This window comes from Hemitrygon akajei, chromosome 5 (assembly GCF_048418815.1).
Source record: "Hemitrygon akajei chromosome 5, sHemAka1.3, whole genome shotgun sequence".
NCBI lineage: Eukaryota > Metazoa > Chordata > Chondrichthyes > Myliobatiformes > Dasyatidae > Hemitrygon > Hemitrygon akajei.
The window spans coordinates 149,190,439-149,212,885 of NC_133128.1; the positions used below are offsets into that span (position 1 = coordinate 149,190,439).

General features: G+C 41.8%; 2 protein-coding genes across 7 annotated transcripts in view; one reads left to right on the plus strand and one right to left on the minus strand.

Moving 5' to 3' along the window:
• LOC140728301 (uncharacterized) overlaps window positions 1–20,113 on the minus strand; it is a 28,172-nt gene extending 8,059 nt beyond the window's left edge. Inside the window, exons 1-8 of one of the 4 annotated variants that reach the window (XM_073046835.1) lie at window positions 20,008–20,103; window positions 19,795–19,903; window positions 16,252–16,419; window positions 14,794–14,969; window positions 14,266–14,370; window positions 12,587–12,657; window positions 6,358–6,578; window positions 1,486–3,690 (exon numbers count right to left, since the gene is read on the minus strand). In XM_073046835.1, the coding sequence (XP_072902936.1) occupies window positions 1,486–3,690; window positions 6,358–6,578; window positions 12,587–12,657; window positions 14,266–14,370; window positions 14,794–14,969; window positions 16,252–16,393 (2,920 nt within the window). In that variant the 5' untranslated portion in view covers window positions 16,394–16,419; window positions 19,795–19,903; window positions 20,008–20,103. Of the gene's footprint in view, window positions 1–1,485; window positions 3,691–6,357; window positions 6,579–8,888; window positions 9,041–12,586; window positions 12,658–14,265; window positions 14,377–14,793; window positions 14,970–16,251; window positions 16,420–19,794 lie in introns of those variants that run through there. The other 3 variants (XM_073046834.1, XM_073046836.1, XM_073046837.1) reach the window with 3 other exon arrangements.
• Window positions 20,114–20,314: 201 nt separating this feature from the next.
• The window catches only part of LOC140728302 (uncharacterized protein C2orf80), a 40,841-nt gene continuing 38,708 nt past the window's right edge, over window positions 20,315–22,447 (plus strand). For all 3 annotated transcript variants that reach the window (XM_073046839.1, XM_073046841.1, XM_073046838.1), the window contains exon 1: window positions 20,315–20,444. The gene's annotated coding sequence lies outside the window, so the exon portion shown is untranslated. The remainder of the gene's footprint in view (window positions 20,445–22,447) is intronic.

The window sequence follows — 22,447 nt, forward strand, 5'->3', positions numbered from 1 at the left end:
TGGCCACACAAGCAGACACAACTGACACTAGTTAGAAACTGTTCTGCAATAGCTTCCTGTCCCAATGAAAGGAATCAATAAGTTGAGTTTTTAAAAAAAATTATCCCAAGTCAGCTGCTCGCCCAGTGAACCAGATTCCACTGTACTTCTATTAATCACTAATGGATTTAAGTTGTTCCTGGAGTTACAAATCAAGCTGAAAGAGTACAAAAGTTACTTCTTACCATGTGCGAGAATAAACTTGTATAATTTGTAGCATATGTGTGAAAATTAGTACTTTTTTGCTGGGTTTTGCACACTCAATTTAGAAAATTTATAAACCATTCTATTTAGTGCAATGACCACCAGAAATTCCCTGTAATCTAGTACACATCTTAAAATTACATAACTAATGTTGACAAAGTGTCAGAACAGATGCAGATATCAGAAAATTAGTACTTATTTTTCCCTTTAAATTAATGATTCATTGAAACAATATACAGAAGAGCTTTTTTTTCCCCAAATATTGTTAGCAGTTAATAATGGATAAAACAGGATCCAATGAACTTTAAGAAAAGCATTCAACATCAGAACAATCACACAATTGTATTCATTCAACTACATCTTTTACTGTAGCATTCAAGATCAAATCTGCAATTCATTTTATGCAAATTTACCTGATTAAATGATCTAGTTTGCTCATGTCCCAATTCCTTTATTAATATTTTAAAGATGTTCATCTGTTACATAGTCTACTTGACTTCCTCTTAATTGCTTGTCATTGCCCTTAGGGCTTTATTTGTACATTAACTTAACATTTACTTGGAACCCAAATGTATAATTGACAACCAGATAGAGGCACATTTGATTCAATCACACTATAAAGTATAAAACAGATCATTTCTTTCTCCACCTACCACAATCAATTTCACCCCTTCATTTGCCCTCCCATAATTAATTCTTTCATTCCACAAACAGGCAATACACAACTCATTTAAAGTTTATCAGAAATGCCAGTAAATTGTTGGATTTTTTTTGTTGCATTCTTGTTAAAGATTAACAATATTACTTTTAAATTCCAGACTAAATTATGTGACTCAGACTCAAATTTAATGAGGATGAGTATATTTTAATTCAGTTGGACCAAAATCACATTTATTTTTTCCAACTGCTCCAATACATTTTGCATCATTATCAGTGTTATAGCAAGTTTGTCAAAATTTAAGTGGATTTGAAAGAGTGGACTTAAAAGTACTGTATTACCTACCCAGGCAAGAATGTAGACCAATGAGTACAGGTGATATGTGAATGGGATTTGACACCAGTGAGGACTCAAGCAACAGAATTTTAAACAACTCAAGTTTTAATAAGTAAAATTATCTGATATTTTTCTTTGCCCTAGCTCATTCTTGACACCTAAATTCGGAGTAATTTGATATATCTTGGAAAATATTTTATTTACTCTAATTAGTTGAAGTAATTGTTTGAACAGAAATAAAAGCATACCTAAAACTTCTGAAAATTGTGTTGCTGCAAGATCCGCTCCAGTATTATCCACGCTCAACAGCTGCTGGTCAGAGTGATTGGAACCATTAGTGCACGTTTTCTCTCCAAAATTGCTTCCATTTTTTGAATTCATACAGGTGATCTCCTCACACAATCCTGGTTCATTGTTCACTTTATAACACCCTGCATTTTTCTCCAGCACTATTGATTGGATTGGGCATTTAATGTTTTTACAAAAAACTGTTGTTTCAACCAGCCCCTCTTTTTTATTAAGGCTTTCCGGAGTTGCTTTTGATTTGCAACATTTCTGATTCCTCTTCACCAAACTATTCAAGCACTGGTTAATTGCCACTGGATGCTGTTCTTTGTTTTGCGTTTTCTCAGGTTGGTTTGATGAATTTTCAACATCATCATGCATTTGGTATGTTAGGGATGTTCTTTTATCTGAGGTTTCCTTCACATTCTCTTGTGACACATTGGTAGCTTCAATGCTATTTTTTGAATTTGGCAGGTTTTCAGCTATTACGGCCTGTTGTCTACATTCATTGTTAATTACTTCAGAGGAACTGTCTTTAATGGTATTACGCCGTTTACGTATTATAAAAGTTTTTCTATTTTCCTTATACCTTTTATTGCTAATTTCTTTGTGAGAAACTTCACAACTTGCATTGTCTACCTCCACACATTTATCTGGTACCATTTCAGGCTGCTCTATATTTTTCTGTAGGGTGGATGAATTTTTGTGCATTTCAAGCAGTTGGCAAGCTTCAAATGCAGAGTCAACTCTTCTGCAACTTGTATGCTCTGCCATGTGCAATTCACGCTTGGTATCATTCTGACATATTACTGAGCATTGTTTTGTGGTGTTGCCTTGCTTACACACAGATGTACCACGTCTAGCCTTGCCTTTACTAACAGTATTTTCCTCGGAGGCACCACTTCTCACTTCTGGACATTGTGAGCATTCACCTATTGCCATCACTTGGTGCTTTTCAAATTTCTCCTGATCAGTTGATCTAGACTGGTTCTCTTTTACAGTCACATGCTCTTCTGTCACCACAAGTGTCTTTCGGCCAGCTTTCCTGTTACATACATTACCATAGCCATCACCATCTATCTCCTCAATTTCAGGTTCTCTATTTTTATGCATAACCTGATTAGATTTCCCTTCTTTGATGTTTTTGTGCTTTCTTGTCTTAGATGTTTTTGGGGCAATCTTTCCTTTCAGATTAGCATGGGTTTCTTGACAAGCGTTTGAAATTACATTGCTTTCTTGTGCATCATCTGGATTTTCATTTATCTCCAGTTCATTATAATCACTCCTATTCAACTGTACCAATATACTGGATAAAAGTTCTTGAACACTCTTCTTCCCTTTTTGAATCGCAAGTGGTGTTTCCTCAACATTTTTCTTTATATTAGCTGGCAAACTATTTATAACCTGGCTATATTCCTCAGCACTATTTTCATGGATGTTCTCTTTACCCACTGACCAATTACTCAGTCCAATATTGGACACCTCATTATTATTTTCAAATGCTTGGTCCAAATTCAAAAGTGTCTGGAAGCAATTTTTTGACTTCTTTTCACACACAAGAGGATTTGTATTACAACTGCCTTTAGCTCTGGATTTGTTTCCTTTGGATCGTTTTACTTTTTGCAGAGATTCCACATGATCAGGTTGTGTTTCAATTTCCAGATTTCCTTTTGGTTTTTTAAATCTGCCTTTTGTGGATTTGGTTGCAACAGTAAAAGTTCCTGCTACATCGTCAGCTATTAGATCCATTTCTGAATCAAAGGCCATCTCTTCCTTTTTCTGGAGCTCAGCTGACTTTTCCTCCGTGAACTCATCGGCTGCACACATTCTCATGTCAGAAACCTGTGAAGCAGTCTGTTCTGGTATAGTTATGGCTTCTAACATGGGCAAACTTGTCCTGCTGAACGCCAAGCTCTCACTGGATACAGAATTCTTTGATAAGGATTCTTTAGCCAGAGACGTATTGCTTTTCTTGATTACTTCCATGGACATTTTAGAACTTCGAGAATGTGAATCTTTTCTTCTTAGCGTGACATTTTGATTTGCATATATAGCCCCACTCAGCTCTGCTTCAGGGTTTTGCTGAACAAGTGATGCCAGTTGACCATAAATATCAGTTGTTGATGTTCTGAAATTGTGAAGAACCATAGGATGACTTGAAACATCATCTAAAATACAAAAGTAAAACTTAGTGATTATGCTGTCCACTTCATTATCAACCACATACTCATACACAAAACTAAGACTGTGGGAATGAAGAACAAAAATCTAGTAATTTCTGCTTTCATCATTATTCTTTAATAAAACTGAAGCATTCCTACTTTTTCTCACAAGCCCTGAAGCTGTAAAGGCAGAACAGCAATTAAAACTCCATAGACCCAAGAACAAAAAAGAAATCTTGATCAACATTCCAGTGTAATGTCAAGGAAAAAATAAATTGTCAAAAGAGTCAGTCATTGATTTCAGGAAGTGGGGCAGGGAGCACGCTCAGCAGTGGAGGTAGAGAGGGTTGCAAGTTCAAGTTCATATAAATGAACATCAATGATAGTCTGTCCTGATTCAACCACATAGATACCAGTCAAAAAGGCTCATCAACCAACACTTCTTCAGGAGGATAAACAAATTTGGCATCCCCATTGACCCTATCGACTTTTACTGATGCATTATAAAAAGCAATCCATCAGGGTGTACAGTTTGGTATGGCAACTGTTCTGCTGGTGACTGTAAGAAACTGCAAAGTTGTGGACACAGTTCAGTGCATCATAGAAACCAGCTTCCACTTTATGGGCTCTGTCTGCACTTCCCACTGCCTCAGTAAAGCAGCCGGCATAATCAAAGACACTACCCACCCCTAACATTCACTCTTCTCCCCTCTACCTCAATCTACCTTATGCCTTTACACTTCATTTACCTGCACTGCTCTTTTTCTATAGCTGCTACACTTTATTCTACATTGTTATTGTCTTACAGTGTTCTACCTCAATGCACTGTGAATGAATGAATTGACCCATATGAACAGCATGAAAGACAGATTTACCCAGTTTCTCAGCACATGACAATAATAAACTGACCCCAACACCTGTGTTCTTATTTATTTGATTTTTTATTTAGATACAGCATGAAGTAGACCCTTCCAGCCACACCTCCCGATTCAATCACAGGACAATTTACAATGGTCAGTTAAATTATCAACCAGTATGTCTTTGGATTGTGGGAGGAAACTGGAGCATATGGAGGAAACCACGTGGTCACAGGGAGAGTGTACAAACTCCTTACAGACCGTGGTGGGAATTGAACCTGGGTTGCTGGTACTGTAAAGCGTTGTGCGAACCATCTGTCACATTTCCTAATAGGCAAACCAATTAGCCCCTATTGTCCCAGATAGCAAAAACACTACAAGTATACTATTTGAATACAAGGCTCACTCATTTCAAGAGATACATGCACCTAAGCAGATTCTTTATATTACAGAATATCCCATGGCACTTTGAAAGTATAATCAAAGCTAAAGGAGGAGCTTAGTCAATGAAGTCATTGGGTTAAAGGCCATAGAACAGGTCATTGCTGTCAATAGTGGAATGAAGGCTGCAAAACAGGCAGGAGTGATTAGTTTTGGATGATAAAGTGTACAGAAAACAGCAGTGGGAGGCTGGCCAAGGACAGTGTTAGAACTCAGAGAACCACACTTGAACATTAAGTGATGGGCTATGATGGTGATATGGATAGACAATAGTACTGAGATGAATAATGCTGTTTAGGACTGAAAAGAACACAGGAGATGCAATCTTGCAAAATTTGACACCAAGGCCAGAAAGTAAAAGGTGACTGTATTTAAGGCCAAAAGCAAAGGTTTCACTTCAGTGCTAAACCAAAGTTATTAGATTTCCCAGTAGTAATTTAACACAATAAAATTATTTACAAGTTATAGTTGTGCAAAGAATACATAGAACCGGCTGAACAGCACAGTCAAGGTACTCAGTAATTACCAAAGTGGTAAAGTCCCAAAGATGTTTGTACTTTCTTGAAGATTTGATTTTAATCTCTAGATTAAAAAAGTACAGCAGCATTTCATGTGGGGAATGCATTAATTTAAAACGCTTATGAAAAGGTCCAGAAAAATGCTTTAGTGTTCAGCAAGTTCCACTAACTGTACTTATACAGCTTTATCAGTGCTCACTGGGAGTAGAGCAAGGCCTATCCGTTGTGCTTCATAGTTCAATATGATCATGGTTCACCCTCTAATTCAATGCCACTTAACCTGCTGATGCCTTTTGCATCTATTCAATTTTAGAATTCTCCAAAGAGAGTTTCTGATCCGAGGTAGACAGTGGTCAAAATAGAAAGCCAAATAAGGAGAAACCAGTTTTGTAGCCAGCTCACCACACACACTTCAAATCTTCAAAGGTTTCAAAAGATACATTTAATGTCAGAGAAATGTATACAATATATATCCTGAAATGCTTTTTCTTCGCAACCATCCACAAAAATAGAGTGCCCTAAAAAATGAACTACAGTTAAATGTTAGAACCCCAGCTCTCCTCCCTCTCGCATGTAAGCTGCAGCAAGCAACAATCCCCCCCCCCCCACCGGCAAAAAAAAGCATCAGCACCCAGCACTGAGTGCTCAAGTGTGAGCAAAGAAACAGACTTGCAGTTACCCCAAAGGCTTCACATTTCACCTGGTATTTGACATACCACAGGTGCTCTCTCCCTTGTAAGAATGATTAAATGTTCAACAATTTATTTGTATACATTCTAGTACTACACTAATTTACTACATGAATACACAGTACACAATGATAATATTCAATTATTTTTAAAAGTAGACATGCATACCTTGAATAGGCTGTTGTACACTTCTCATATTTAAATTTTCTAAGGAAAAATTTTCTTGGAAACTCAGGTTAAAGGTTTGAGATGTAGGAGCACAGATTGAAGATTCAGCATTTTCCAATGGCATGTGTGCAGCTTCATTAACAGTAGCAGAGTTACTCTTAATGCCACCAGTTTGACGAATTTCAAGATTTTGTGGGATCCCTGATGGCAACTGAGTATTTCTGCAAGCAAAGAGAATCATTTATGGTATCAATTTCTCTTACATACATTTTAAAATGCATATTCCCATTTCCTTTCATTGTACTTCATGAAAGAACAAGGCTCCTGATACTCCAAGATAAAGAAACAATATCTTCAGTTCATTAGGACTAATTTGGCTAAAAGGAGTTAAGGTTCCCTTACCCCATACCCCCAAAAGGCTAATTTCTTGGACAAAAATGGACTACATCCGACTCCAACGTAATACTCGGAGGGAGTACAGAGTTTGCTCCGCGTATGTCTTCACAGAGACATGGCTCACTGATGGGATTTTGGACGCTGCCATCCAGCTAGACGAGCTAGCTTTGTTTCGTTCGGACAGAGATGCAGCTGTCTCTGGTAAGGCTCGCGATGGCGGTGTCTGTGTTTACATCGACACGGAATGGTGTAAGAACTCTGTGCTGGTTTCCAGACACTGCTCATCGTTAGTAGAGTTTGTGGCAGTTCTATGCAGACCATTTTATTTGCCACAGGAATTCACCTCTGTCCTTATATTCGGCTATTAGCGAACAGCAGAACGCACATCCTGATGGTCTGTTTATTGTAGCTGGTGATTTTAACCACGCGGACCTTAAGTCAGTGCTCCCCAAATTCCATCAGTATGTGGACTTTGCATTGGGGGGGGGGGGGAGAACGCATTGGACCCTGTTCACACAAACATTCCTGACACGTACCAAGCGGAACCCCGCCCCCACCTCGGATACTCAGACCACATCCATTATGCTAATCCCAGCATACAGACCGCTCGCCAGGCGCTCCAGACCAGTTCAGAAGCAGGTGAAAACCTGGCCAGCAGGAGCCATCTCTGCTCTTCAAGGCTGCTTTGAGCACACTGACTGGCACATGTTCAGGGAGGCTACAACCGATGGCGACTCTACCAACTTAGAGGAGTACACAGCATCAGTGACCAGCTACATCAGCAAGTGCATTGATGATGTTACTCTGTCCAAGACCATCACTATACGTGCCAACCAGAAGCCATGGATGACCGCAGAGGTGCGTGCGCTGCTGAGGTCCCGCGACTCTGCCTTCACAGCAGGTGGCAAGGCAGCCCTAACAACAGCAAGGGCCAAACTGTCCCGAGCCATCAGAGGGGCAAAGCGTGCACAAGCCCAGCTAATCCACAGCCACTTCCAGGACAGGGGTGACACGCGGCGCATATGGAAGGGCATCCAGGACATCACCAATTACAAGACAACATCACCTGACTGTGCAGGTGATGCCTCCCTCCCAAATGCGCTGAATAACTTCTACGCCTGGTTTGAGGTGAAAATGACATGGCGGCGAGGAAGTCCACCCCTCCTGTGAATGACCAGGTGCTGTGACTCTCCGTGGCCGACGTGAGAAGAACCCTGTGCAGGGTCAACCCACGGAAGGCTGCTGGACCAGACAACATCCCTGGTAGAGTGCTCAGAGGATGTGCAGACCAGCTAGCAGATGTTCTCACTGACATCTTCAACATCTCCCTGAGCAGCGCCACCATTCCAACGTGCTTCAAGGCCGCCACCATCGTCCCCATGCTGAAGAAGTCTTCAGTGTCCTGCCTAAATGACTACCGTCCCATTGCACTTAGATCCATCATCATGAACTGTTTTGAGAGGCTCGTCATGAGGCATATCAAGACCCTGCCGCCCCCCTCACTGGACCCTCTGCAGTTTGCGTACCGTCCCAAACACTCAACAGATGACGCCATTGCCAACACCCTCCACCTGGCCCTAACCCACCTGGACAAGAAAGACACACATGTTCGGATGCTGTTCATAGACTTCAGTTCAGCATTCAACACAATCATCCCTCAGAAACTGATTGGAAAGCTGAGCCTATTGGGCCTGAACACCTCCCTCTGCAACTGGATCCTAGACTTCCTGACTGGGAGATCTGTCAGTCCGGATCGGGAGCAGCATCTCCAACACCATCACACTGAGCACGGGGGCTCCCCAGGGTTGCGTGCTCAGTACACTGCTGTTCACTCTGCTGACCCACGACTGTGCTGCAACACACAGCTCGAACCATATCATCAAGTTCGCCGATGACACCACCGTGGTGGGTCTCATCAGCAAGAACGACGAGTCAGCTTACAGAGAGGAGGTGCAGCGGCTAATGGACTGGTGCAGAGCCAACAACCTGTCTCTTTATGTGAACAAAACAAAAGAGATGGTTGTTGACTTCAGGAGGGCACGGAGCGACCACTCCCCACTGAACATCGACGGCTCCTGAGTAGAGATTGTAAAGAGCACCAAATTTCTTGGTGTTCACCTGACAGAGAATCTCACCTGGTCCCTCAACACCAGCTCCATGGCAAAGAAAGTCCAGCAGCGTCTCTACTTTTTGCGAAGGTTGAGGAAAGTCCATCTCCCACCCCACATCCTCATCACATTCTACAGGGGTTGTATTGAGAGCGTCCTGAGCAACTGCATCACTGCCTGGTTCGGAAATTGTACCATCTTGGATCGCAAGACCCTGCAGTGGATAGTGAGGTCAGCTGAGAAGATCATCGGGGTCTCTCTTCCTACCATCACGGACATTTACACTACATGCTGCATCCGCGAAGGAAACAGCATTATGAAGGACCCCATGCACACGTTATACAATCCCTTCTCCCTCCTGCCGTCTGGGAAAAGGCTCCAAAGCATTCAGGCTCTTACAACCAGACTATATAACAGTTTCTTCCCCCAAGCTATCAGACTCCTCAATACCCGAAGCCTGGACTGACACCTTGCCCTACTGTCCTGTTTATTATTTATTGTAATGATGGTACTGTTTCTGTGCACTTTATGCAGTCCAGTGTAGGTCTGTAGTCTAGTATAGTTTTCTCTGTTTTTTTTTAAATTATGTAGTTCAGTCTAGTTTTTGTACTGTGTCATGTAAACCATGGTCCTGAAAAACGTTCTCATTTTTACTATGCACTGTACCAGCAGTTACGGTCGAAATGACAATAAAAGTTGATTTGACTTGACTTGAAAAGTGGACTTTGCACTTTTTGCCTGGATAAAATTGAAATTCTCACCCTATTTGTTATACAGATCGGCTAGGTATGCCACATCTCGATGTAGATGTTCAATTTTGTTTTCCAAACTCTTGTCAACTGAGCAAAAATTCATTCACCGTGTCAAAAAGATCAATGTTTTAAGCAGCAGCCTTTTGACAGCCAATGCACTTCAGCGTGAAGCAGCAAGAGTTCAAAATCGTAACCTTGGTATAACTGGCAAAATAAGCTGCTATTTAAGGGATGAGTTTTAATTTTGTTCATAGCAGATATTACAAGAGTCATGCTTGAAAAAGTCACTGGCTGAGGATTTTGGCTGCGAGATGTTGATGAATTACACAATGGATTGCGAACAGACTTGGAACTTTTTTCATAAATGCCACTAAACCAGCATGGCGACCTGTCACATGGTGCTCCATCTGTCGCACAAGAAATCATGTTCCTAATTCAAATACTTTTATCCTCACTCACATTTTGCTCTCAGGTGTGGGTAAGCGTGCCCAACAAGGGTCACCAGTTGGAAAACACTGATGGTAAAGCGCAACAGAACGTTAGTGCAAAGCGTTTCATTTAGTGCCAGGTGAAAAAAGAGCAAAAGTTGCTCAAAAGTTGTGAAAAGGGTATTTACAAATAGACAAATAAAAACAAACATGTACAAAAACTTACAAATATACAGAGGCTTTCTCCATGACACACCTTGTTAACTTTCTGATATAGTTATTCACCATCGAATCCAACCTCCACACCTCTCAGCAAGGCCAAACTAAGGGCTTAAATCTGTCTGTGTAGGGTGTGGTGCGCCTGCTCCTACAAACCCAGACAAATTGTTCCTTGGGTCTTTTGGGCCACTCTGCTGTTTACAAACTGATGCAACAGTGTGAGTGAAAATAAATGAAACTGTTTGCAATGCCTATGACTAGAATCCTTATTTTTATGAGTTATAAACCAGTAGAGCACATTAACTACAGCTATTGTTTTGATTAGCCAAGCTAGTGATTGTTTTACTGTTGGGGTGCGTAAATGGTGAAATCCTAAGAACTACAGAATGAGGGGGCAAAGTGGGTGAACTACTGAGGAAACTGGATGAAAGATAGAATGAGGAGCAGTGACTAACCAGGCAAAGGGGCAAGGCTAGTGGGACAATTAGTATTGCCAACCTGTTTTATCATATCTTCAATATACGTTGAGCTCACTTTAGGTTGATTCTCTGTTGATATTTGTTGTCAACTTCTTACAAAAGAGAATGTCTTCATAAACTTTTCAACTTTTGATAAACTGTACATATACCATTAGCAATGTCTTACTTCTAATTGTATCCCAAATGCTGTTTGTTGTAGCTCTGTGCATAGTTGATACTCAATGCCTTCACTCATTTTGTCAATACAACGAGCTACATATTACACAGGAAATGATTTTAAAATACTGGTATCCATTTTGAGAACTTCTGATACAGCAGACTTTATTAATCTTTCACCAATTGTATCAGATTTTCTACTATTTGCTATCAGTTTGGAAATGTTAAAAGCAATGAGATCACTATCAAAGTCATTTGTAGCTTTCTTAGCAAATAACTCAAGCGTGCAACACTTTTCAAATGCTTCTTTTATCTTCTAGGACTGAAGATGAAATGCCATTAGTAATCTTTTCAGGGTGTCTTTTACAGAAGTGTTCCTGCAATGGCTTCATTGGACATTACAGTATTTCAAATAAGACACATGGGGCATAGCTGATCTAATGAGAATGGAATAAAACCCTTACTCCAGGTAAGTAGTGTTGTATTGATGCACTTTCTATAGTTTCTTTTGCTTAGCAGGATTAAAATTCAAGGCTTCAGCGCCTTCAGACTCAGATCACATTGTATGCATTTATCCATCGTTAATGGGGCTACATTAAAATAAAAATTAACAGAAGCTGGGAATACCCATCAGATGTTGACAATGGCAGCGAGTTGACAGGGATGGAAAGATGTAGCAGCACACAAAGGATTGGCGAGGCAAAGCTGAGAGGATCACAACAGAGAAAATTATGTTGACAAGGATTCAGATTGGAATCTGAATGTTAGTCAGGATAGAGCTGGTGCTCGACAAGCTACCTTTGTCCTATTGTAGTTAGTGTGATTGACCAATCATGCAAGGTCTCAATCCCCAAAGATGGTTCTCAATCACACACACACAAAGCCGATGTCACTTTGGACATCTCCAGAGGAAACCTTGGGGTCAGCAGGCTCAATGACTGACTATTTCACTGTCTGGTTCCAGCCAGTGCTGTATCGTTGCATGACCAGGTTTCTGTAGATCTGCAGAGAAAGTTGAGAGGGTGTACTTGACTTACCAACTATTAAATTGCATGAGCTCATTCCAAACGAGTCAAGGAGAACTGTTAGACACTGGTTTCTAATTTATACGTCCTCAATGACGCATGTTTGGTTGGCAAGGTCGAACGAGATTGAAGTTTCAGATCCGTTGTGACGATGAGTGCTCACCGCCTGCAGAGCTGTGGTTCTTCCGGTGTTCCAGTGTCTCATTCTTGTTTTTTGGAAGTACCTGCTCTTCTAACGGTTGGTCAGATCTTGTGCCTCAAGTTATTGCGCCACTTACCACCCACCAAGAAACTTGAAAGCTACCCCCCCCCCACATTTCCCCTAATTCGTCCCCATTCATCCCCTAAATTGTGCTGTCAACAAGGACTAGTTAATCTAAAATTTGTCAATTGGTCACTACTGAGCGATGGCCCGGGCAAGAAAGAAAACTTAACAGCAGCTTGATACTGCCAATAAAATTAAAAGACAATACAGGGCAAGACTACCAAGTAGTAGTCAAAAAACAACGATAATTTACAGTTTGAAATTCTAATGTAATAGTAATAAAATACTTGAATTACTGTCAGCTAAGTTTATTGAACTCCAATGTTACAAAATATAGTACATAATAGTAATCTCTCAACTTTGAAAGACTATTACCATTTCATTTAGGATTGGTTACTTACAAGCTAGAGCTGTAACCCCGACTTACAGTACTGCTTCTTTCACACAAACCATTCAACTGATGCTCTTGAAGCTACGTAAAACAGAACGAATTTTTCAATTCCAATAATACAAGTATTATTTATATTAAAGTTATAGTCTAATTTTCACAAAATAAGATTCAAGATTGTTTAATGACATTTCCGTTACTCAAGTGTAAAGGAGAATGAAATAATTGTTACTCTGGATCTGAAGCAGCACAAAAAGGGACACAATAAGATAAATATAAATAGGTAAGGTAGTATGGAGGGGGAGGGGGAGGGGGAGAGGGGGAGAGGGGGAGAGGGGGAGGGGGGGAGGGGGGGAGGGGGAGGGGGAGGGGGAGGGGGAGGGGGAGAGGGAGAGGGAGAGGGAGAGGGAGAGGGAGGGGGAGGGGGAGGGGGAGGGGGAGGGGGAGGGGGAGAGGGAGAGGGAGAGGGAGAGGGAGAGGGAGAGGGAGAGGGAGAGGGAGAGGGAGAGGGAGAGGGAGAGGGAGAGGGAGAGGGAGAGGGAGAGGGAGAGGGAGAGGGAGAGGGAGAGGGAGAGGGAGAGGGAGAGGGAGAGGGAGAGGGAGAGGGAGAGGGAGAGGGAGAGGGAGAGGGAGAGGGAGAGAGAGAGAGAGAGAGAGAGAGAGAGAGAGAGAGACTGACTATATGCTCATAAAGTGACACTACACACAAGCAAAATGCTGGAGGAACTCAGCAGGCCAGGCAGCATCTATGGAAAAAAGTACAGTCGTCATTTCAGGCTGAAACCTTTTGGCAGGACTTGAGAAAAAAAGCTGAGTAGATTTCAAAGGTGTGGAGAGGGGAGAGAGAAATGCCAGGCAGTAGGTGAAATCTGGAAGGGGAGGGATGAAGCAAAGAGCTAGGAAGTTGATTGGTGAAAGAGACAGAGGGCCATGGAAGAAAGAAGGTGGGGGAGGAGCACCAGAGGGAAGCAATGGGTGGGCAAGGAGATAACGAGAGAGCAACAAGGGGATGGGAAATGATTGGGGGGGGGGGGCGGGAAAAATAGGCACTAATAGAAGTTTGAGAAATCAATGTTCATGCAATCAGGTTGGAGGCTGCCTAAACAGAATACAAGGTGTTGTTCCTCCAGCCTAAGTGTGGCTCGATACACACAAGAGTATCAGTACATATGGTGAACACAAAGTACACTGCAGATGCTGTGGTCAAATCAACACATACAAAAGCTGGATGAACATAGCAGGTCGGGCAGCATCCGTTGAAATGACAGGTCAGGCTGTCCTGACGAAGGGTCTCGGCCTGAAACGTTGACTGCTCATCTCAACGGATGCTGCCCGACCTGCTGAGTTCATCCAGCTTTTGTATGTGCTGAGTACATACGGTGACTCTGACAGGAAATGATAAAGTTGTGGTGCTGGGGTGGGGTGGGTGGGATAGAAATCAATACTCCATTATTCCACAACAAACTTACACTGAATAAACTATAGATCAAATAAATTTCAAGATGACTAATTCGGATGACCTACTCTGACTATACTGAGGGAGTGTTGCACAGTGATGGAAAGGAGAAATGGAAGAGGGAATAGGGAACACCAAAAATCTACATTTTGCTAAATAAAACAAATTAAATGTAATGTGCATAGTCACTTCAAAAGTTCAACTTATTGGAAAAAAAGGACAAGGAAAATCCTTACATCACATTTGCAGATACTGATCGCAGTTGACACGTAACTTGTAGCATCTGAGAAACAGCTTTTTATCTTCATCAAGTATTCTTCCAAGATTGAAATTTTAGCATTCTATTTCTCAAAAGAAATAACATCCAGGGGTCACACTTGCAGTCTTGAACTACACATTACATCTAAACAAAATTTAAAAATAAACTATTTTCTTAAGTACCTCTCAAGTCTTAAGACCTACACATTAGACTGTATAATCAGACTTCAATCCTAAATGTTTCCCCATACCCAACCTCCAATTCACAGTGTATCTACCCATGCCTTTAAGTTGTACCTGAACATATACATTGCAAAATTAGCTTTCTGTACTCAAGCTCATGCTCTATAAACTTTCAGCTTAAATTTACAAGGTGCCAGATAGAAATGAATTTTATCAATATAGGAGAGAGAAAAATTCAACAGGCCCAGAAAGTGATCAAGTTAGCATGCCAAATTAACTGAGGTTGACATTTAGAGCAGAAATCAGAAATATATCTTTAATACCTGAGTAGTCAGCCTTTGCTGCAGCGCAACAATGTCATAACTCTGAGAGCACATTTCTTTTTGAAGCATCATGTTTTCCTGCTCAAGTATTCTATATTTTTGTTTCTCTTTAGCAAGAGCTATTGCCAGAGCTTTGTTGTTATTTTTAAGTGAGATTTTCATCATGGATGAGCTGTCTAAAAGAAACAAATTGTTCTGGATTTAGTCAGATGCATAACTTGCAAAAATGAATTATTCCTACTGTAAAAGTTGCTCACCTCAGCACAGCTTTCAACCTTTATCTTCAAGGGATAAACAAATTCCAAACAATTCAACAGTCTGATACTTAGAGAATAAACTTGAAATATTTTGTGTTTGCCATAAGGACAAAATAAGAGAGGGAGGCACAATAAGTACCTTATCTAAATAAAGAAATGTTTTAAATATTATTACATGATTGCCTATCTTAAAGACATTCAATTAGTTCTATTTTGTTGCAATATGTCCATGGTTTGCAGTTGCTTGAAAATAAAGCAGAAGTCATGAATATAAATTGGTAGTATGGAAGAATAACTTACTTGGATGAGCAAATATTGCAAATGGATAAACTGTTAATAAATAACAATTTTTAATCTTGGGGTTTAGTTGAACTAAGTATTTACATAATTTTAACAAGCCACTGGAGGAACTCTACTGGTCAGAGAACTTCTGTGGAGGCAAGTAGTTAGCTGACATCCCCTACTTGACTCCATCTACCCTTTGTTCCCCTCCTCATTTTGTTACATCTGCCAACCCGTCTCTTATTTCTTATAAAAGGCCATCTCTCCTTTAAACTCCCACAGGAGGGTCCTGCAGGGTCTTGACATGTAACGCCAACTACCTCTGCCTCCACAGATGAAGCCTGACCCACTGAGACCCCCTCAGCAGCTTTGTTTAGCACCAGATTGCATCAGAAGCAAAGTGTTGTGCATCCAGTTTAAATAAAATTATTTGAAATTAGCCGATTATAGATTACTATGTGTGGAACTGGTCTTTAGGTTCAAACATCACTGGTTTAGTAGGTCAGGAAATAACTGCTGGCCCTATCAGTAATACCCTTGTCAAGTTTTCCAAAAATATTTTGCACAAACAGAACTATCACAATTTAGCCACCAGAAAATAAAAAAAATCACATGAATAGCTTATTCAATGATCACTACTATTGGGCCTCTGCTAACTAAATGGATAGTTTCATGTGATGGCCTCTTTTACAGTTTAATGTTCTCAGCACTTTGAAGTGTTTCAGCAAGGCTCCAAACAGGACAATCCATAAAAAAACGAATGACTATAATCCTCAATCTTAAGGAATCTACAGAAGATAATTCAAATTTGATTACAATTTTAATTTGGTGAGATTTACTGAAATTGACTGCAAAGCATGATAGAGTTCAGAAAAAAAATTGTTCCAACAGTAGTGTATTGGAAGCAAATGGTACTTACTTAGAATCTTGGTCTTAATTTTAGAGGTCAGGAGAGCATTGTATTTTGTCTTTTTCAGCATACCATTTCTTCGCTCCTTCATTTTATCAGAAAATTCTAAACCAATGTTGGATCCTATCATATACATTGCTCCACTTTCCATGCTTTGAATGCAGTCTGTATTAGGACCTTAAAAGAGATGAATTGCACTGTAAACAGCAAACCTTGACTCAAATTTAACCAAATAAAAACTGCCTATCTGCTTCAATAAATGCAAATACACCACCATAAATGTTACAACTTCTTTTCAAATAATCAACCTACTTTAATTATAGAAAAAGTAAACTTATTTTCTTTAAACTATCTTCCAAATCTCTTACTATCTTTCCTTTCGGTTAGTCCTGACGAAGGGTCTCGGCCCGAAACATCAACAGCGCTTCTCCCTATAGATGCTGCCTGGTCTGCTGTGTTCCACCAGCATTTTGTGTGTGTTGTTGTTTGAATTTCCAGCATCTGTAGATTTCCTTGTGTTTGCTTTCCAAATGCAAGGTAGGATTTCACCTTACAAAAGGGCATTTGATTAAGGTGAGGGAGAAGTTTTAAAAGGAATTTAGGGAGAAAGGCTATGATTATTCCTTCTCAAATGTTCTTTCCTTAACCCTCTATAATCCTCAACTTACTTGTTTTTATAACTGTCTACACCTGCAATTTGACCCCCACCCCGTATCAAACCAATAAATTTTGACATCTGAAGTTTCATAATTTTCTTCACCCTCACTGGAAGTGCCTGTCAGTGAACTCTTGCGAATCTTCCTTTATCCTTTTGTTTTACACACAAACATCTGCTCCTAATCTACTTTCACCATGTCTTACACAAATGAAATCAGCCTCCCCTTAATTTAGAAACCCAAGCTGAGGACCATCCTTGCCCTTTTCCATAACTGCCTTGATGTTGATCAACTATCCTCCATGATTATTGTATCAGTTCTTCTTACATGCACTTTAGAACATAAGAAATAGGAGCAGGAATAGGCCATCTGGCCCATCCAGCCTGCCCCACCAATCAATAAGATCATGGCTGATCTGTCCGTAAACTCAGCTCAATCTACCTACCTTTTCCCCATAACCCTCAATTTCCCCTACTACATAAAAATTTATCTAACTGCATCTTAAATATATTTAGTGAAGAAGCCTCAACTGCTTCCCTGGGCAGAAAATTTCAGATTCACCACTCTCTGGGAAAAACTGTTTCTCCTCATCTCTGTCCTAACTCTTCTCCCTTGAATCTTGAGGCAATGTTTGATTTCCTAATGTACCATTCATTGTTACAAGTGCCCAGAAGCCAATAGATATCTTCCACAATTTTATTTATCCCTTCACAACCAAGAGAAAATCTGCAGATGCCAAAAATCCAAGCAACACACACAAAATGCAGGAGGAACTCAGCAGGCCAGATAGCATCTAGGAAAAGAGTACATTTGACATTTCAGCCAAAACTGGGGGGGGGGGGGGGGGGGGGAAGCTGAGGAGTAGATTTAAAAGGTGGGGAGAGGAGAGAGGAACACCAGTTGACAGGTTATTCCTGGAGGGGGAGGGATGAAGCAAAGAGCTGGGAAGTTGATTGGTGAAAGAGACAGGAGGCCATGGAAGAAAGAAAAAGGGGGGGGGGGGGAAAGGAGCACCAGAGGGAGGCGATGGGTGGGCAAGGAGATAAGGTGAGAGAGGGACAAGGGGATGGGAAATGGTGAAGGGGGTGGGGGGTTACCTGAAATTAACGATGTTCATGCCATCAGGCTGGAGGTACCCAAAGAGAATACAAGAAGTTGTTCCTCCAACCTAAGTGTGGCCTGATCATGACAGTGGAGGAGGCCATGGATGGACATATTGGAACTGGATGCGAAGTGGAATTAAAATGGTGGCCACCGGGAGATCCCGCTTGTTCTGGCAGATGGAGCTTAGATGCTTGAGAAAGCAGTCTTCCAATCTACGTCGAATCACACTGATATACGGGAGACTACACTGCGAGCACCGAACACAGTACATGACCCAACAAACTCACAGGTGAAGTGTCACCTCACCTGAAAGGACTGTTTAGGGCTCTGAATGGTAGTGAGGGAGGAGGTGTAGCACTTGTTCCATTTGCAAGGATAAGTGCCAGGAGGGAGATCAGTGGGGAGGGAGGAATGGACAAGGGAGTCGCGTAGGGAGCGGCCCCTGTGGAAAGCAGAAAGTTGTGGGGGGGGGGGGGGGGAAGATGAGCTTGATGGGGGGATCACATTGGAATTGGCAGAAGTTCTGGAGAATTATGTGCTGGATGCTGAGGCTGGTGGGGTGGCAGGTGAGGACAAGAGGAATCCTATCCCTGGTAAGGTGGCAGGAATTTTGGGTAACAGCAGACGCATATGAAATGGAAGAGATGCAGTTGAGGGCAGCATTGAAGAGAAGCCCCTTTCTTTGAAAAAGTAGGATATCTCCTTCATTCTAGAATGAAAAGCCTCATCCCAAGAGCAGATGCGGCGTGACAGACGAATTAAGAGAAGGGGATGGCATTTTTACAATTAACAGGGCGGTAAGAGATATACCCCAGGTAGCTGTGAGAGTCCATGGGTTTATAATAGACATTGGTGAATAACCTGTCTCTGCAGACAGACAGTGAGATCGAGAAAAGGGAGGGAGGTGTCAGAAATGTTTCAGGTAAATTTGAGGTGGAAGTTGGAGCCAAAGTGGATGAAGTCGTCCAGTTCAGCATGGGTTCAGGAAGGAGCACCAATGCAGTCACCGTAGGAAAAGTGCAGAACGGTCACGAGTGTAACATAGTGTCACGTAGCTGACGATCAGGCAGGCGTAGCAAGTGCCCATGGCTACCCCGTTTGTTTGAAGGAACTGGGAGGAGCCAAAGGAGAAATTATTCAGAGTGAGGACAAGTTTCGCTAGGCGGAGAACTGGTTAGGTCTGGTGTCCAGAAAAAAAACGGAGAGCTTTGTGGCCTTCCTTGTGGGGGATGGTGTATAGGGACTGGACATCCTGGGGGCCAGGTAACCTGAAATCATTGAAAAGATCTAGAGCGTGTGGTGTCACGGATATAGGTAGGAAGGGACTGAACTAGGGGAATAAAACAGAGTCAAGGTTTGCAAATAGGAGTTTAGTGGGGCTGAAACAATGTGTCTACCTGGACAAGCAGGTTCGTGGATCTTGGATAGGAGATAGAAACGGGAATTGCGGGGTGCAGGAACTGTGAGGTTGGTTTCAATGGATGAGAGATTCCCCAGAGTCAATAAGGTTGGTGTGGGAGACAATGGCCTGGTGTTCCTTCGGGGGGGGGGGGGGGGTCCTGTTCGAGGGGTAAGTACGAAGAGTCAAGAGTTGTTGCTGGACCTCGGTAAAGTTGAGGTCAGTATGCCAGACTACGACAGCACGCCCCTTATCTGCGGGTTTGCAGGTGTGAGAATTGTGCAGAGGGAGTGGAGTTTACAGCTCCATCTAAAACAATACAATTTGATTTTCCTTGAGCTCCATTCTCTGTTACATCCAAATCTTACTGAGGAAAGGCAAAGATCCACTAACCTTTGTAAAAGAGAAGATACTACAAACACTCAGGCCAAGGCGTTCTGTGGAGAAAGAACTGGGGTTAAGCCTTCAGATCCACCGTCCTTCATCAGATCTTTCGTCTTTCCTAGAATGTGTTTACAACATTTTTTGTTAGTTTCAGATTTACAGTTCTCCCCATCCCCTTCCTAAGAGTAACGTTAAATGCAGGCTCTGCAAGCAACTATTTACTGAAGAGTCCGCTCCTAGACTCTGAGCCCACGCCGAAAACGGAGGTCTGGCCCCGTTACGGGACGCTCCCCTCTCGGTAGGTAGCGGATCCGTTAAGGCTTGCGCCTCATACGTTACTAAAACAATTTAAAAAAATAACATTGATTCCAATTGGTCGAACAGAAGCTCGTGCTCGCAAAGCAAAAGACGCTCTCAGTGGTTCCTCCTATCGAAGGGCGAGCTGTGCTGTTTCATTGGAGAATTGGAAGGGGCGGGACACCGCGTCCCGACAAACGCTTCCAATTGGACACTTGTACAGTTGTCAAGCGTCTGTCCAGGGGGTCACGTGTCCATCACCGATTCACTTCGCTGCTGGGGAAAAAACTTGCTTTCGTCTTTCCCACTTCTGTTAACGGGTCATCCATCTGTTTCCTTTTCCACAGATACTGCCTGACCTGGTGAGTGTTTTCATTGTTTTTTTATTAATTGTTAAGGTTTCCAGAATCAAAAAAATTCCATCCTCTGCTACTAACAGCATAATATATCAGGTGCTGTTTATGGATTACAGCTTGACGTGCAATGCCATCATCCCTTCAATATTAAGCACCAAGGTTTTGAACTTGGACCTCTGTATCAACCTTTGCAACTGGATTCTTGACTTCCTCATTGAGAAACCACAAGCTGTACATATCACTAATAACATCTTGTCACTGACATCATTGCATCTCAAGATTGTGTACTCTCTCTAAAACCAGGGGTTCCTAACCTGGGGTCCATGGACCCCCTTGCTTAATAGTATGGTCTATGGCATAAGAAAGGTTGGGAACCCCTGCTACACCAATGACTGTGTGGTAAGCACAGCTCATTTATAAATTTGCATTTGACACCACTGTTTAGTAAAATCTCAGGTGGCCACAAGAATTGCAGAGTGGTGTCATAACAACAACCTTGTATTCAACATCAACAAGACCAAGGAATTGATTATGGACTTCAGGAAGGGAAACATGCACCTGCCCTCTCAAGAGTTCAGTGGGCAAGGGTAAGCATCTTTAAGTTCCTGAGTGTCAGTGTATTAAAGGATCTGTCCTGGGCCCAACACATTGATGTAATCACAAAGAAGGCACATCAGCAGCTCTTCTTCATTAGGAGTTTGAGGTGATTGGCACAGCATTCTTTTCTGATTATAGCCTCCCATACACAAGATCGCAGGAGGCTGCAGAGTGTTGTAGATGCAGACAGCTCCATCTTGGCACAACCCTCCTCATCATCGCGTACATCTTCGACCGGTGCTGACTCAAGAAGTTGCATCCATCATTAAAGATCCTCACCATCCAGAAAGTGCTGTCTTCTCATTACTACCTTCAGGGAAGAGGTACAGGAGACTGAAGTCCCACACTCACTGGTTCAGGAACAGATTCCCCCTCTCCATTATCAGATTTCTAAATGGTCTATGAACTTATAAACACACCACATTATTCATTTTTTGGACTATTTGTGATTTATAATAAGTTTATGTTTTTGTACAATACTACTGCTGCAAAACAGCATGTTTCATTTCATATAAAAAAATAAATCCCATTCTGATTAGATCAGTTTTAGCCATGTTCAATGGTACATTGTGCAATCTCGTGATGTTTTGTGCTGTTGCATGAGTAATAGTTCGGAGCTAGGTATGGTCACATGATGAGTTCAATGGGTTGGAAACACCTTATTCTACCTTTCTCACTGCGGTACTACATCAACAAAGCTATGAATTATCTCAAGTTTATTGAAATATGCTTAGTATGGTGACACACAATGCAATGAAAAACCTGTTTACAACAGTATCACAGCCACGAGGAGACTATTCCACCAACAATGATTACATCCCAGAATCAAGGACATCTGCACCTCAGTGTGTGATTGTGTGTTAGGCCTCCGTTAGTCTCGATAGACCATGGATTTGCACCTTGGAAAGTTTCCAGGGCGTAAGCCTGGGCAAGGTTTTTTTTTATGGGAGACCGGCAGTTGCCCATGCTGCAAGTCTCCCCTCTCCACGCCACCGATGTTGTCCAAGGGAAGGGCATTAGGACCCCATACAGCTTGCACCTCAGTAACTGAGCTGTATTATGCAAATAACATTTGCAATTGTGCTTGCTGAAAGGCTGGTTTCCAAATAATCGTTAACACATACACTGAATCATAAGAGTTAAAGTGACAGAATGTGCAGCAAAGAAACAAGCCCTTTTGCTCACAATGCCTGTGCTGATTCCTAAGTAATGAGGTCGGCCTTATGCAAGGCAAGGTCCTTCACCAACCTTATGCTGGACAACACCATTGTTTGACAATAAAGGTTCATAGCAAAGCCCTGTGAAACTCGGACCACTTCTCACACCTCTAGAATTCGCTTTACTTGTCATCGAAACGTATTGAAATGCCTTGTTTACATCAGCGACCAACACAGTCCAAGGATGTGCTGGGG